At 49.1% G+C, this 12,819-nt stretch overlaps 1 protein-coding gene across 3 annotated transcripts in view; it reads left to right on the top strand.

The window, feature by feature from the left end:
- SCUBE1 (signal peptide, CUB domain and EGF like domain containing 1) overlaps nucleotides 1-12,819 on the top strand; it is a 132,056-nt gene that overhangs the window by 17,631 nt on the left and 101,606 nt on the right. For all 3 annotated transcript variants that reach the window (XM_081587852.1, XM_081587855.1, XM_081587854.1), the window contains exon 3: nucleotides 4,003-4,131. In XM_081587852.1, the coding sequence (XP_081443978.1) occupies nucleotides 4,003-4,131 (129 nt within the window). The remainder of the gene's footprint in view (nucleotides 1-4,002; nucleotides 4,132-12,819) is intronic.

Raw genomic sequence — 12,819 nt, 5'->3', positions numbered from 1 at the left:
GGCTTTCGGGATCTTAGTTCCCCGATCAGGGATTGAACCCGTGTCCTCTACAGTGAGCACAGAGTCCTAACCACTGGACTGCCAGGGAAGTCCTAGAGTTGTTATATTGACTATCCAATCAGTCTCTTTATAAAAGCAATCTCTTTAAAATGCCTTATATGTATTGTGATCAAATAGTTTATCATTTTGATAGTAGAAACGTTGCTATTAGTAATTAACAGACAACAGGCATAAACTAAAGTTTTGCCAGGCAAATTTGAGTGTATGATTATCTTAACTAGGGAAAGACATCTTTCTCAGAAAACATCTCAAAATAGTTTGTTCAATTGAATTTTATGGATGTGGTGACTCTGTAACTGATTGTGTTTCCCTCCTTGCCTTGGCTTCTAGGAAGCTCAGAACCATGTTTGTGGCCTTCCTTTTGTAACTGTGCTGAAATTACCAGATGTATTTCTGCATACATTCACCAGCTTTCTCTTATTCTTCAACCTTCATTTATTTTTCTTCAGCACAAGATAGATAGATAAGGGACTCTCAAGAGTCTTCTCCAACACCACAGTTCAAAAGCATCAATTCTTTGGTGCTCAGCTTTCTTTATGGTCCATGACTACCGGAAAAACCATAGCTTTGACTAGACAGATGATTGTTGGCAAGGTAACGTCTCTGCTTTTTCATATGCTGTCTAGGTTGGTCATAGCTTGTCTTCCAAGGAGAAAGTGTCTTTTAATTTCATAGCTGCAGTCACCATCTGCAGTGACTTTGGAGCCCCTAAAAATAAAATCTGTCACTGTTTCCACTGTTTCCCCATCTGTTTGCCACGAAGTGATGGGACCAGATGCCATGATCTTAGTTTTCTGAATGTTGAGTTGTAAGCCAACATTTTCACTCTCCTCTTTCACATTCATCAAGAGGCTCTTTAGTTCCTCTTCACTTTCTGCCATAAGGGTGGTGTCATCTGCATATCTGAGGTTATTGATATTTCTCCCGGCAATCTTGATTCCAGCTTGTGCTTCATCCAGCCCAGTATTTCACATACTATACTCTTCGTATAAGTTAAATAACCAGGGTGACAATATACAGCCTTGATGTACTCCTTTCCCTATTTGGAACCAGTCTGTTGTTCCTTATCCACTTCTAACTGTTGCTTCTTGACCTGCATAAAGATTTCTCAGGAGGCAGGTCAGGTGGTCTGGTATTCCCATCTCTTTCAGAATTTTCCACAGTTTGTTGTTATCCACACAGTCAAAGGCTTTGGCATACTCAATAAAGCAGATGTTTTTCTGGAACTCTTTCGCTTTTTCGATGATCCAACAGATGTTGGCAATATGATCTCTGTTTCCTCTACCTTTTCTAAATCCAGCTTGAACATCTGGAAATTCACGGTTCACATTCTATTGAAGCCTGGCTTGGAGAATTTTGAGCATTACTTTGCTAGCATGTGAGATGAGTGCAATTGTGTGGTAGTTTGAACATTCTTTGTCGTTGTCTTTCTTTGGGATTGGAATGAAAACTGACCTTTTCCAGTCCTGTGGCCACTGCTAAGTTTTCCAAATTTGCTGGCATATTGAGTGCAATACTTTAACAGCATCATCTTTTAGGATTTGAAATAGCTCAACTGGAATTCCATCACCTCCACTAGAAAAGACATGGGCTTTGTAAACAGAAAGACTGTTTTGATCCTTGCCCTACCACTTACTACGTGACCTTGAGCAATTACCTCTCTGCACTTTAGTTTGCTCAGCCATAAAATGGAGTTAAAATACTTACTCCAGAGGGTTGGTGTATGTTCCAGGAGTAGATACCTACATACTGAGGTACAACGTGAGAGGGAGAGACTTCTACCCAACATGAAATAAAACTCCTTCCCCTCAGTCTGACTGATACAGCTTAAGTCACATGCCCACCCTGGGACCAATAACAGCCGTTAATTCCATATACCGTTTGGTTAGACTGACCAGGCTCCACCCCCAGAGTCGGGACCAGGCCACCTTCTCCTGAGTCACCTGCATGAATGAAAGAAAAGAAGGAGGCAATAGTCTAGGAGATTCTGGTTTGGATCAGCTGAGAGGTGGTGCCATGTTTATAGGTAGTAGAAATGGGTGACCAGTTCGCACACTGCACCCATGTTAAGAGTGGAGAAGATTCACATGTTGGCAGCTGATTAGATGTCGGTGGAGAAATGGAAGGATAACAGTATTTACTGGGATGGAGAACCCCAGGGAAGTGCAGGTTGATGAGTTAAGGTTGGGCCATATTGCCTTTGGAGTGAATGTGGACGATCTAGGGGGACAGGGAGTTAGATTGGTCTGTCTGGGGCTCTGGCAAAAGGTCGGAGCCGCAGAGGTTGAGAGGAAATCAATATTTCAGTCTTTATAAATCCATGTGCCCTTTCAAACACAAAATCTTATACTCTGCTTTTAATGTTATTTAAAACTTCTAAGTACATTAAGCGTAATGATCGAAAGCAATTCAAATGACTTACAGGACTGAGCCTGCTTCCCAGCAGACACTGATGGCTTCTGCAGGCAGGAAGCTTCCTGTCTCTTGCACCTCTGCAGAGCCAGGCTGCTTGTTCTTCCCTTATCATGGCTGGGTGGGTGGGTACCAGGAGGAGGCTGCACAGCCCAGACCCTGTATTCTAGCACTTTCAGTGATGCAGTGTTTCCTCTGCTGGCAGAATTCCTGGCAGACAGGTGTCCAGACAGGGTCACCTCCAGAGTCGGGAGGCTCACTACCTTATGAGACAGGCTCTGTCTTCCAGATGGGACATACCTACCCCTGAACATTAATTGGCCCTTTTGGCTTTCTCTACTGTGTGTAGCTCTGTCCTCTGGACCAGGTGGAGAGAGCACAAAGCTGGGTGTCTCCCCTTGCCAGCCCCTCTGGCATTTGTGGAAGCAGCCAGGTTTGCCTCCAGTTCTCTCTCTTCTTAAGGGTGACCCCTTCCTGGCTTCCATAGCTGGAACCTCTCGTCAAAAATCCCTGCTTCCGGTTAGGCTGTGGGAACACTTCTGGTTCTGCTGTGAGAGGCTTCTGGTTGCCATCTTTTCGTGAGCCTGTAGAGGTCGAGGTGGGGAGGTTGAACGCCACCAGCACCCCTTGTTCTGATGGGGGATTGCACTGGTTCAAATCCCACTTAAGTAAGGTGTGTGACCCTTGGCAAGGCTTTGGCCTTGCTGTGCCTCAGCTTCTTCGATTCCCTTGTAAAATTGGAATACAGATGACAGGGGTCTATGTCTCATAGTTAATGTGGGGATTGAGGCCTTAATGACACATGGTGTCACCTCCAGGACTTGGGTAGCTCACTGAATGTTAACTAGACTCGCTGCTATAGCTCTCCGGCCCTCTCGAATCTCTCCGGAACTCCAGAACTGATAGCTCTTTGACCTCTGATGGGACATGTTGAGAAACACTTAGAACGGCAAAAAGGGTGACCTTTAGGAAGGCTATTGGCCATTGTTCATGAGACAGAAGTCTTTGTTGTAATAGGGAAACTAGAGCAGTGGAAATTCAGATCTGGAAGGAAGCCCTGGGGGGAGTATATGGCCTTTTGTATCATTCCAGAAGTTACGTTTTTGGTGGTATGAAAAGTTCATTTATTTCCTAGCCCCTCTCTCACAAGTAATGAGCTCTCCACTCAGGGCAACTTTCAAATAACCTGAAAAGAGCCAGTCTGGGGGAATTTTAGGGTCCCCGCATGCTGTTAGTGTTGAGAGGGCTTCAAGGGGGCCAGAGCTGGGTGTGAATCTTGCCTGGTTCACCTTCAGGGGATCAGAAAGTCACTCCAAACATGCCTGGCACTTGGTGGCTGACCGCGTTCCAAAGCCAAGATTATCATCTTTGTAACCTCTGGATCAGCTCCCCTGCCCCCAGCAAGGACTTGAGTTAGTGAATACCTGTTGAGTCATCCCCGAACCACTCACGTCCCAGTGTCTTCAGTGGTGGGGGGAAGGGGGCCCCCAGGCTCTTTCTCTGACACCTCTCCTGTGCCTCACTGTGCAGACATCGACGAGTGTGAGAATGACTACTACAACGGGGGCTGCGTCCACGAGTGCATCAACATCCCGGGGAACTACAGGTGCACCTGCTTTGACGGCTTCATGCTGGCACACGACGGACACAACTGCCTGGGTGAGTGATGCAGCTGTGCCCTGCCCGCTGGGCACACCCTGCCTCTTTCTCAACTCCAGCTGGTAACGCTGGGGGCAGTGGGAAGGCTCGTCCTCTTTTGGTTCCTCAGGTAGAGAAGACCCCGTGGAGAAGGAAATGGCAACCCATTCCAGTATTCTTGCCTGGGAAATCCCATGGATAGAAGATCCTGGAGGGCTACAGTCCCTGAGGTCTCAAAAGAGTCTGACATGACTTAGTACCTAAACAAGAACAGTGATTAGTTTGCTAGGACTGCTGTAACAAAATAGCACAGCTTGAGGGGCTTAAACTGAAAAAATTTATTTTCTTGCAGTCCTGGAAGTCCGAGGACAAGGTGCTGGTGGGTTTGTTTTTAATCTGAGGGTCTCTCCTTGGCTCGCAGACGTCCACCTTCTTGCTGTGTGTTCACATGGTCATCTCTCTGCATGCACATATCTGGTGTTTCTCTCTCTCTCTCTTTGCCCTAATCTCCTCTTCTTACAAGGACACCAGTCATATTGGAGTAGAAGACATCCTAACAACTCATTTTCAACGTAATTACCCTTTTAAAGGTCCTATCGTAAACACAGTCATGTTCTGAGGGTAAGGGTTAGACCTTCAACATATAAATTTGGGAGAAACGTAATTCAGCCCATAACAAGGATTCTTATATACTTCCAGATTCTCCTAGTTCAAATATATATATTTTTAAGCCAGTTGTATAAATTTATGTGTAATGCAAAGTTTCTGGGTAAAATTGGGAAGGTGTAGAACAAAGAAAAGCTGGAAAGCATCTTAGTTTCGCTGGAGTGTTTGCTTTCAGGCATCTCTCTGCACCCGGGTGTGATTACCTCTAGTTGCAATCAGGTACCCGGCCCTTGTCATCACCATTTTCCTAGCTGCCTCATCACTGGATCAGTGACTAACAACCTGGGGCTGCTGTAACAGAGTAACACACGGGGTGACCTGAGCAATAGAACTTTATCCTGTCATAGTTCTAGAGGCTCAAAGTCTGAAGCTGTGGTGTCACCGGGGTTAGTTCCTATGAGGTTTAGAGGGAGGACCTGTTTTACTGTCTCTCCCGGCTTCTGGGAGCCTTGGGCTTTCCTTTGCTGGTAGATCACTTTCTCTGTTTTCACATTGTTTTTGTTCTCTGCATGCCCATCTCTGTGTCCGAATGTCCCCTTTTCCTAAGGACACAGTCCTGTTGGATTAGGGTGCACCCTGCTGACCCACCTTAACTTGATCATCTGCCGGTAACCTACCTCCAAAAAAGGTTACCTGCACCAGCCCTGGGGGTTAGGACTTCAGCATCTTGGTAGGGATGTAATTCAACCCATAACGGAGGTGGTTGACGGCTCGTGGCAGGAGGAACAGCCCCTGATAGAAAGCCTGTGGTCTCCAAGCAGGTACTCCTATCCCCCCAGCCATCTTCTGCTGCCAGCTGCTGAGTGACCTGGGGAACAACAGCTGGAGCCTCAGGGGTGAGACCATGGACTTAGCAGGGGTGTGGCGTGGCGGTGAACACGTTCTTAACATCTCCAAGCCTCTTGTTGGTAAAGGGAGGTTGTGAAGAGCAGCTCTCTCGCACACTGCTGTGAGCAGTAACTGCGATCGTGTCCAGGCGGCTGAGAAGTGTGTAAGTCCCAGGGCGCTCAGTCCCGGGAGGTGTTCCCATCACCCTGACAGCCACAGGAATATCATGCTGTCGGCCTCACCAGCGTGTTTGTGAGAATGAAACTGCACGGTGAAATGGCTGGTGCTTGGTGAGTATAGTCAACAAACAGGCATCAGTATTCCTGTAGGTGACTCGGCCACCCTTCTGTGGTTGGACATTTACATTGTTTGCTTATTTTGTCTGTTTGATTTTGCCACCAGAACCCAGAGGTGATTCTGGGCATAAAATTTTTTTTCTTATTTTCCCAACTGTTTTCTTAGCAAGTCTTCCTGGAACTTCTGGGTCAAAAGGATTATTTGGATTTTTTCATGGCACTCGATGCAGTGTCTCCTGGAAGGGCTGGGCAAACATTTTGGTGTGCCAGCTGGGTTTTTGGTGTATGCATAGAAAGCTTGTGAAGGAGGAAATGGCAACCCACTCCAGTATTCTTGCTGGGAGAATCCCGTGGACACAGGAGCCCGGCGGGCTACAGTGCAGGGGGTCGCAAAGAGTTGGAAACAACTGAGTGACTGAGCACGCGTGCTGGGAAGCTTGACATCCCCGGCGCTCTGAAACTCCTCCAGAATTAGCAGTGTATCTGTCTTCAGTTCCTCTGCCTGTTTTTGCTTAATGCATATTGGATCTCAGATTAGCTGTTATGGGAAACAGATCTGTAAACACGTAGTTACACCCAAAGAAAGTGTGGAAGCGGAGGTCTGGACGGCAGACTATGGAAGCCCAGAGGGGTCTGTGAAGAGTTACCTGGCGTGGGCTGCGGGGGGTGGGGGGCAGGGGGAAGTGTGCCTGACTCCTCTGGGGGACTTCAAAGAGGAAGTTGCCTTCAACAGGATCTCCAAAGGTAGGGGGCAGTTTCTGGGTGAGGGCAGAGCCTGTGTGGAGAGCCGTGGGTGGCTCCTTGAGGCTGGGCTCGGGGGGGAGTGCGAGGAATGGCGGGAGGTGGAGCTGCAGAGGGAGGCAGAGACTTTGACGACGTTGGAGAGAACCGAGGCTGGACTACGTTTGTTGTACCAGACGCCACGTTCAGTATTGTCCACGTTTTATCTCATGCAGTCCTCCCAAGAAGCATAAACATTTAATCTTCCGGGTTGTTGGCCCCTTTTTCCAGATGATAAGAGTACATTTCAGGAACGGATTAGTCCGTGAAGACAGACCTGACAGTCTGCCTGACAGGAGCAGGCATATCCCCAGCGGTCAAGAGGCCAGACCTTGGGACCTGCAGGTTCTGGGCTCCGACCCTGGTTCTGTCAATTATCAGCTGTGGGACCTTTGGCCACTTCACCTCTAGGCCTGTTTCCTCATCAGAACAGCATTCGCAGTCACTGTCCTGTAGGCCTCTCACGAGGACTGAATGGGGTCGTGGGTGCTGAGCATCTAGAGAGTGGCTGGCACAGAGCACGCAAGTGTAGCGGCCCTTACTTAGCCTGGTCGACTTTCAGAACAGACGTATCGCGGTGGGCTAGTCTGACGCCTCCGAGACCTCGTGGGGGCCGGGCCTGCTGTCTACACTCCCTGGGCTGTGTCACACACACAGGCTCCCCTTCTCATCACACCTCTCTTACCTGGATAGAATCACCTGTTTGTAAGCACCCTTATTCTTGGCTATGGCGGGCGGGTATACCCAGCGCCTCCAGACTAATGGAGTCTGTGCAGGTTTTGGTTTTAACAATGTGATTTCCATAATGGATTCTTTTTATACTGATTAATTTAAGGAACTGGGTAGGACTCCCCCACCCCCACCTCTGAGCACAGATTGCAACTTCGTACGGCTCTAACTGACGCATATGGCAACCGAGAAAAGGCTCTCTCTGTTGCTCCTCTGCTTTTAGCTGAGGGCAGATGCTTCCCAACAGACGTCTTGATGTTTGGGCTTTTTCCTTCTCACGGCAAATCTCCGGCTCTGGAGAAGTCAGACCTTTTCCAACCGGCTCCAGCCCTGCCTGACAACACAGAGCCACACACCCCTCACCCACAAAATGCTGAAAATGTGCCCAGCGCAGTGTCAGGATCTCAGAGGCTTGTAAACACTGGCTGAAACCGTCAGGCTGTAAGAGGAAGCTGGACTTAATGGAGTTGGAAGATGTGGTCCAAATTCTGTCACCACTACTCATGAGTTTTATGGTTTGAGAGCAGTTACTCATACTCTCCAAGTCTCAGTTCCCCTAACTGCAGAATGGGTCAGGAATACCTGTCTCAGGGTCACTGTGCCACTTAAATAAGAAAGTAGACCTGGAGAGCTGAGCATGCTGCTGGGAGGTTCTGCGCGGGTCGGGGGTGTTGTCACGCTGCTGCAGAGGTTTCAGGCTCACCGCCCACAGTCCAGCCCATGAACGTGCTTGGTTTCCCTCCGCTCACCCTGTATCGCTGATGTGATGATGATGGTGGTGGGGATTGAATTATTTGTCCACATTTATAAATCAAGGGATGTCACATAAAACTCAGTATTCCCAGCTCTGTTCCTGCTTGACCCTAATCCCCCCATCCCTGACTCTGTGGGTCTGGGGCAGGAATGCATATCCCACATGGCCAGATATGTAAAGGTCGTTGCTGCTGCTGCTGCTGCTAAGTCGCTTCAGTCATGTCCGACTCTGTGCGACCCCATAGACGGCAGCCCACCAGCCTCCGCCGTCCCTGGGATTCTCCAGGCAAAAACACTGGAGTGGGTTGCGATTTCCTTCTCCAATGCATGAAAGTGAAAAGTGAAAGTGAAGTTGCTCAGTCATGTCCGACTCTTTACGACCCCATGGACTACAGCCTACCAGGCTCCTCCGTCCATGGGATTTTCCAGGCAAGAGTACTGGAGTGGGTTGCCATTGCCTTCTCCGGTAAAGGTCGTTAGGAAGCTTCGAAATAAGATATGTTCAATCTCTTCTGCCTTAACACGCATTCCTTCCTCGTGACTTGGAAGGCTGGAATGGAATTTAGAATTCTAGGACTTCTTGGAGTTTTGTGCCAGAAAGCGGTAGCGTGGGCAATGCCTGCTCCCTGCCGCTTCTTCTCACCCCTGGCCCTATCCTACACCACAGGGCGCCTGAGGCCACCCTAACCTGCATGTGTAAGCCCTGGCCATTTGCCCCGAAGCCATCTTCCCTTTCTTTTGGTCCTGTTATCCGTCCTTCTGAGAAGAGACAGGCTTGGGGTGGCTTGGACAGGGAATTTGGGGGTCTCAGACACCCAGAAAGTCACCTAGTGTGTTCCAGGTGCCATGACCACCTGTGGACTGCTTACTCCGTGGGGAGGGCTGTAGCCACAGGAGCGGCAGAGTGGGAACCCTCCAGGCCTGAGGCTGAGAGCAGGGGCACCCCTCTGTGGGACCAGCAACGACTGGGAGGATCTGCACGTGCCCTCCTCTTGGGAGAGTGTGTGTACACATCTATCGTCACACTCCCCACCGTTCTGTATTGCTCACAACCTGTTGGTCATTTAAATCTCTGCTCGGTCTCAGTAGGAATTGTGTTCATGCTGCCTAATAGAGCTTCCAGCACAAGGCCTGCCCTCAGTGGGTGTTGGTTGCTGTAAGAAGCTGACTGAGTTTGGGGAAAGTTCTGTGTTCTGCAGCCTCTCTGCTTTGTGCAGCCCTGACCATCTCTGGTCAGTCACTCTTGAGCCCCACCCCACAACCATCACCCGTCAGGGACAGTCAAGCCTGTTTGCATCTCCTGTTTTGTCTCCAAAAGCCTGGGTCAGAAGTCTCGTCCGGTTGGAACATCCCTCTCTCAACCACCACTGAATTCCTTCATGATGATGGCTGGAACCGAGCCTGGTCAGCACAGTTTGAAAAGCGTTCCGAGCTCGTAGGAGAAATGAGACTGATGGCTGAAGGGTTATTTTCTTGCCTGGGTTTTCACAGTTGAACCTTTTCTTTTCTTTTTAGCAAATGAGGTTATTTTCTTGTGGAGATGGCTTGCCTGGGACCGTGTCCTGGAGGGTGGCCAAATCTGTCCTCTGGGGAGTAAAACCCTCTTTCTATTTGACATCTTTATTGAGGAATTTCTCAAATATAACAGAAAATGACACCAGAGGGAATTGAAACCATGATGAGATCCTTGCTCAACCCCAAATGACTGCTTTTAGCATTGTAATTACTTGAAATAGCAGTAGTTCTGTTTGAAAAATATTATTCCAAACTCCATGCAATTGGACATAAGAGCAATATTTAGGCTAATAGAATAAGGTTTTTTTTCATCCTAAATTAAAACCAGCGGTGGATAATTTTTTCCCGACTCCACAAAGCAAAGCTCCTTTTCCCCTAAAGCCATTAGTTCACTTAGCCAGATGTTTTCTGCGACCCCAATCTTTATCTTGACTTACTGAAAAACACGGTTCTCAAGTTGCTCACAGTTTGAATTTCGGACTTGCTTCTCAGCACATTTCCCCCTGATGAAGAGGAGTCATCTGCAGCCAGATTCAGCAGAAAAGTTGTTTTGTTAAGCAGATCGCAACGTTCCCACTAACACTTCTTGAGCACCTACTGTGTGCCCAGCCTCATGCTAGGTAGTCGGCTCCTCTTAGGTGAGGTGAGGGGACTTTGGCCAAGTCTCTGCTGTGTGCCCGGAGTGGTCCAGGATGTTGTGCTGACATTCTCTTAGTTAGTCTTCATGCATCCCTGAGCAGAAGCCATTAGTATCCCCTCTTTACAAATGAGGAGCTGAGGCTCAGAAAGGGAAAGTGACCCATGTAAGGGCACACAGCCAGTAAGTGGTCGAGCTGGGACCAGAGCCCAGATCTATTCGTTTGCCAGTTCAGGCCCATAGACTACTGCCCACCCCTTGCCCCATGGCACCTGAAACACACCCCACTCTGGGAGGCTGGTCCGGATCGTTGGGGGTTTGATAGCCCCCCACCATGAGTTTGAGACTCACTGTGAAATCCTAGTGTCTGCCAACCCAGGTTGGTGGGTGGCCTACTAAAGGGGGTGAGGGCAGCCCTTGCTCTGGAGAGTTCCCCAAAATCTGTACTGCCTCCCAGGCAGGTCCTTGCTGCCTATGCAGGAGCTTTCTGTCACCCTTGAGCTTCTTTGGGACATTGTGTTCCCCGTGTGACCTCACAGAGCCTTGTGATTACTGAACCCTTTCACATGGCTCCCGTCACTTTCACAGCAGCACCCGGTTTATCTGCTCATGAGGCCCCTCTGGCCAGAGCACTGCCGGCCTCCTCTCCTCACCTCTCATCCTCACCCACCCGTGCCCTCTGGCCCTGCCGGCCTTGCACCCACCATCCTTCTATCCCTCCTGTTCAGCACTGCTCCCTGTGACCCCTGTCCCAGCACGACCTGGTGAGGTCCGGCTTGTCATTCGAGACCTAGTCTGCATCTCCCTTCTCTCCCAAGCCTTCTGTGACCACGGTGTACACACCTCCGCTTGGCTCTGTGCTGGGGTTCTCTCTTCTTCCCCTGCAGGCAGAAGCTCTCTTGTTTATCTCTCCATCTTCCTCCTCAGAATCGAGTGCTGTGTCTGGCAAATCATAGACATATAATAAATATTTGTAGAATGAACAAATAAATGAGTTTGAAGAAGTGCCTTGTATCCTAGGTCCTCGGGCTCAGCAAACGTCTGTGCTGGGCACATGGTGGAGATCCAGGGGAATTAGATGGAGCTTGTGTCATGGGACCCGCAGATTCATGAGAAACTCAGAAATGTTCATGGCTCGAACCACAGGGGATGCAAGGCTCCATCCAATATTCATCCATTCATTTATTCAAAAAAATGTTCAGAGCCCCTGCTGTGTGCCAGAGCCGGCTTTAAATGCTGAAGGCACAGTGAGTGGTGAACGAAGCTGTCAAGCACCCGCAGCAGCGCAGGAAGGAGACAGTGCACAAGGAAGCACATAACTCAGTGAAGTAAGTTCAGCCAGGTCACCTGCAGTGAAAAATAATAAAACTAATATGATAGGACTGCAGCCACAAAGTTAAAAGATGCCTGCTCCTTGGAAGAAAACCTGTGACAAACCTGCTGCTGCTGCTAAGTCGCTTCAGTCGTGTCCGACTCTGTGCGACCCCATAGATGGCAGCCCACCAGGCTCCACCGTCCCTGGGATTCTCCAGGCAAGAACACTGGAGTGGGTTGCCATTTCCTTCTCCAATGCGTGAAAGTGAAGTCGCTCAGTTGTGTCCGACAAACCTGAACAGCGGTATAAAAAGCAGAGACATTACTTTGCCGACAAAGGTCCCTATAGTCAAAGGTATGGTTTTGCTAGTAGTCATGTACCAATGTGAGAGTTGGACCATAAAGAAGGCTAAACGCCAAAGAATTGATGCTTTTGAGCTGTGGTGTTGGAGAAGACTCTTGAGAGTCCCTTGGACAGCAAGGAGATCCAACCAGTCAATCCTAAAGGAAATCAACCCTGAATATTCATTGGAAGGACTGATGCTGAAGCTGAAGCTCCAGTACTTTGGCCACCTGATGCAGAGTCAACTCATTGGAAAAGACCCTGATGCTGGGAAAGAATGAGGACAGGAGGAGAAGGGAGTGACCGAGGATGAGATGGTTGGATGGCATCACTGACTCCATGGACATGAGTTTGAGCAAACTGAGGGAGATAGTGAAGGACAGGGAAGCCTGGAATGCTGCAGTCCATTTGGTCGCAAAGAGTTGGACACAACTGAGTGACTGAACAACAACAACTATGTGACAGGAAGTGATGGGGGCAGGGCAACAGTGCTGGGTAGCGTGGTAGTCCTGTGACCATTGCTGCATTAAAAACCTCCCCACATCTAGTGGCATGAAACACCAGTTTACTCTGCTTGCAGATTCTGTGGGTCAGGAATTCAGAGAGGACGCAGCGGGGATGGCTGTCTCAGCTGCTCAGTGTTTGGGCCTCAGCTGGGAAGACATGAGGTTGGAGATGCCTTGATGGGGGCTGGAATCATCTGGAGACTTCTCTGCTGATGTCTTATGGTTGAAGTTGGTTGTCAGCCAGAACACTCTGGGCAGCCTCTTGGTGTGGTCTGTCCACACAGGGTGGTGTGGGCTTCCTCACAGCATAGTGTCTGGGTCCCAGGAGAACAAGATGCAGTT

This window comes from Giraffa tippelskirchi, chromosome 4 (genome assembly GCF_054371585.1).
Source record: "Giraffa tippelskirchi isolate mGirTip1 chromosome 4, T2T-mGirTip1v1.2.pri, whole genome shotgun sequence".
NCBI classification, from domain to species: domain Eukaryota; kingdom Metazoa; phylum Chordata; class Mammalia; order Artiodactyla; family Giraffidae; genus Giraffa; species Giraffa tippelskirchi.
The sequence above is the reverse complement of the archived record's forward strand: the minus strand, read 5'-3'. Positions and strand labels throughout refer to the sequence as shown.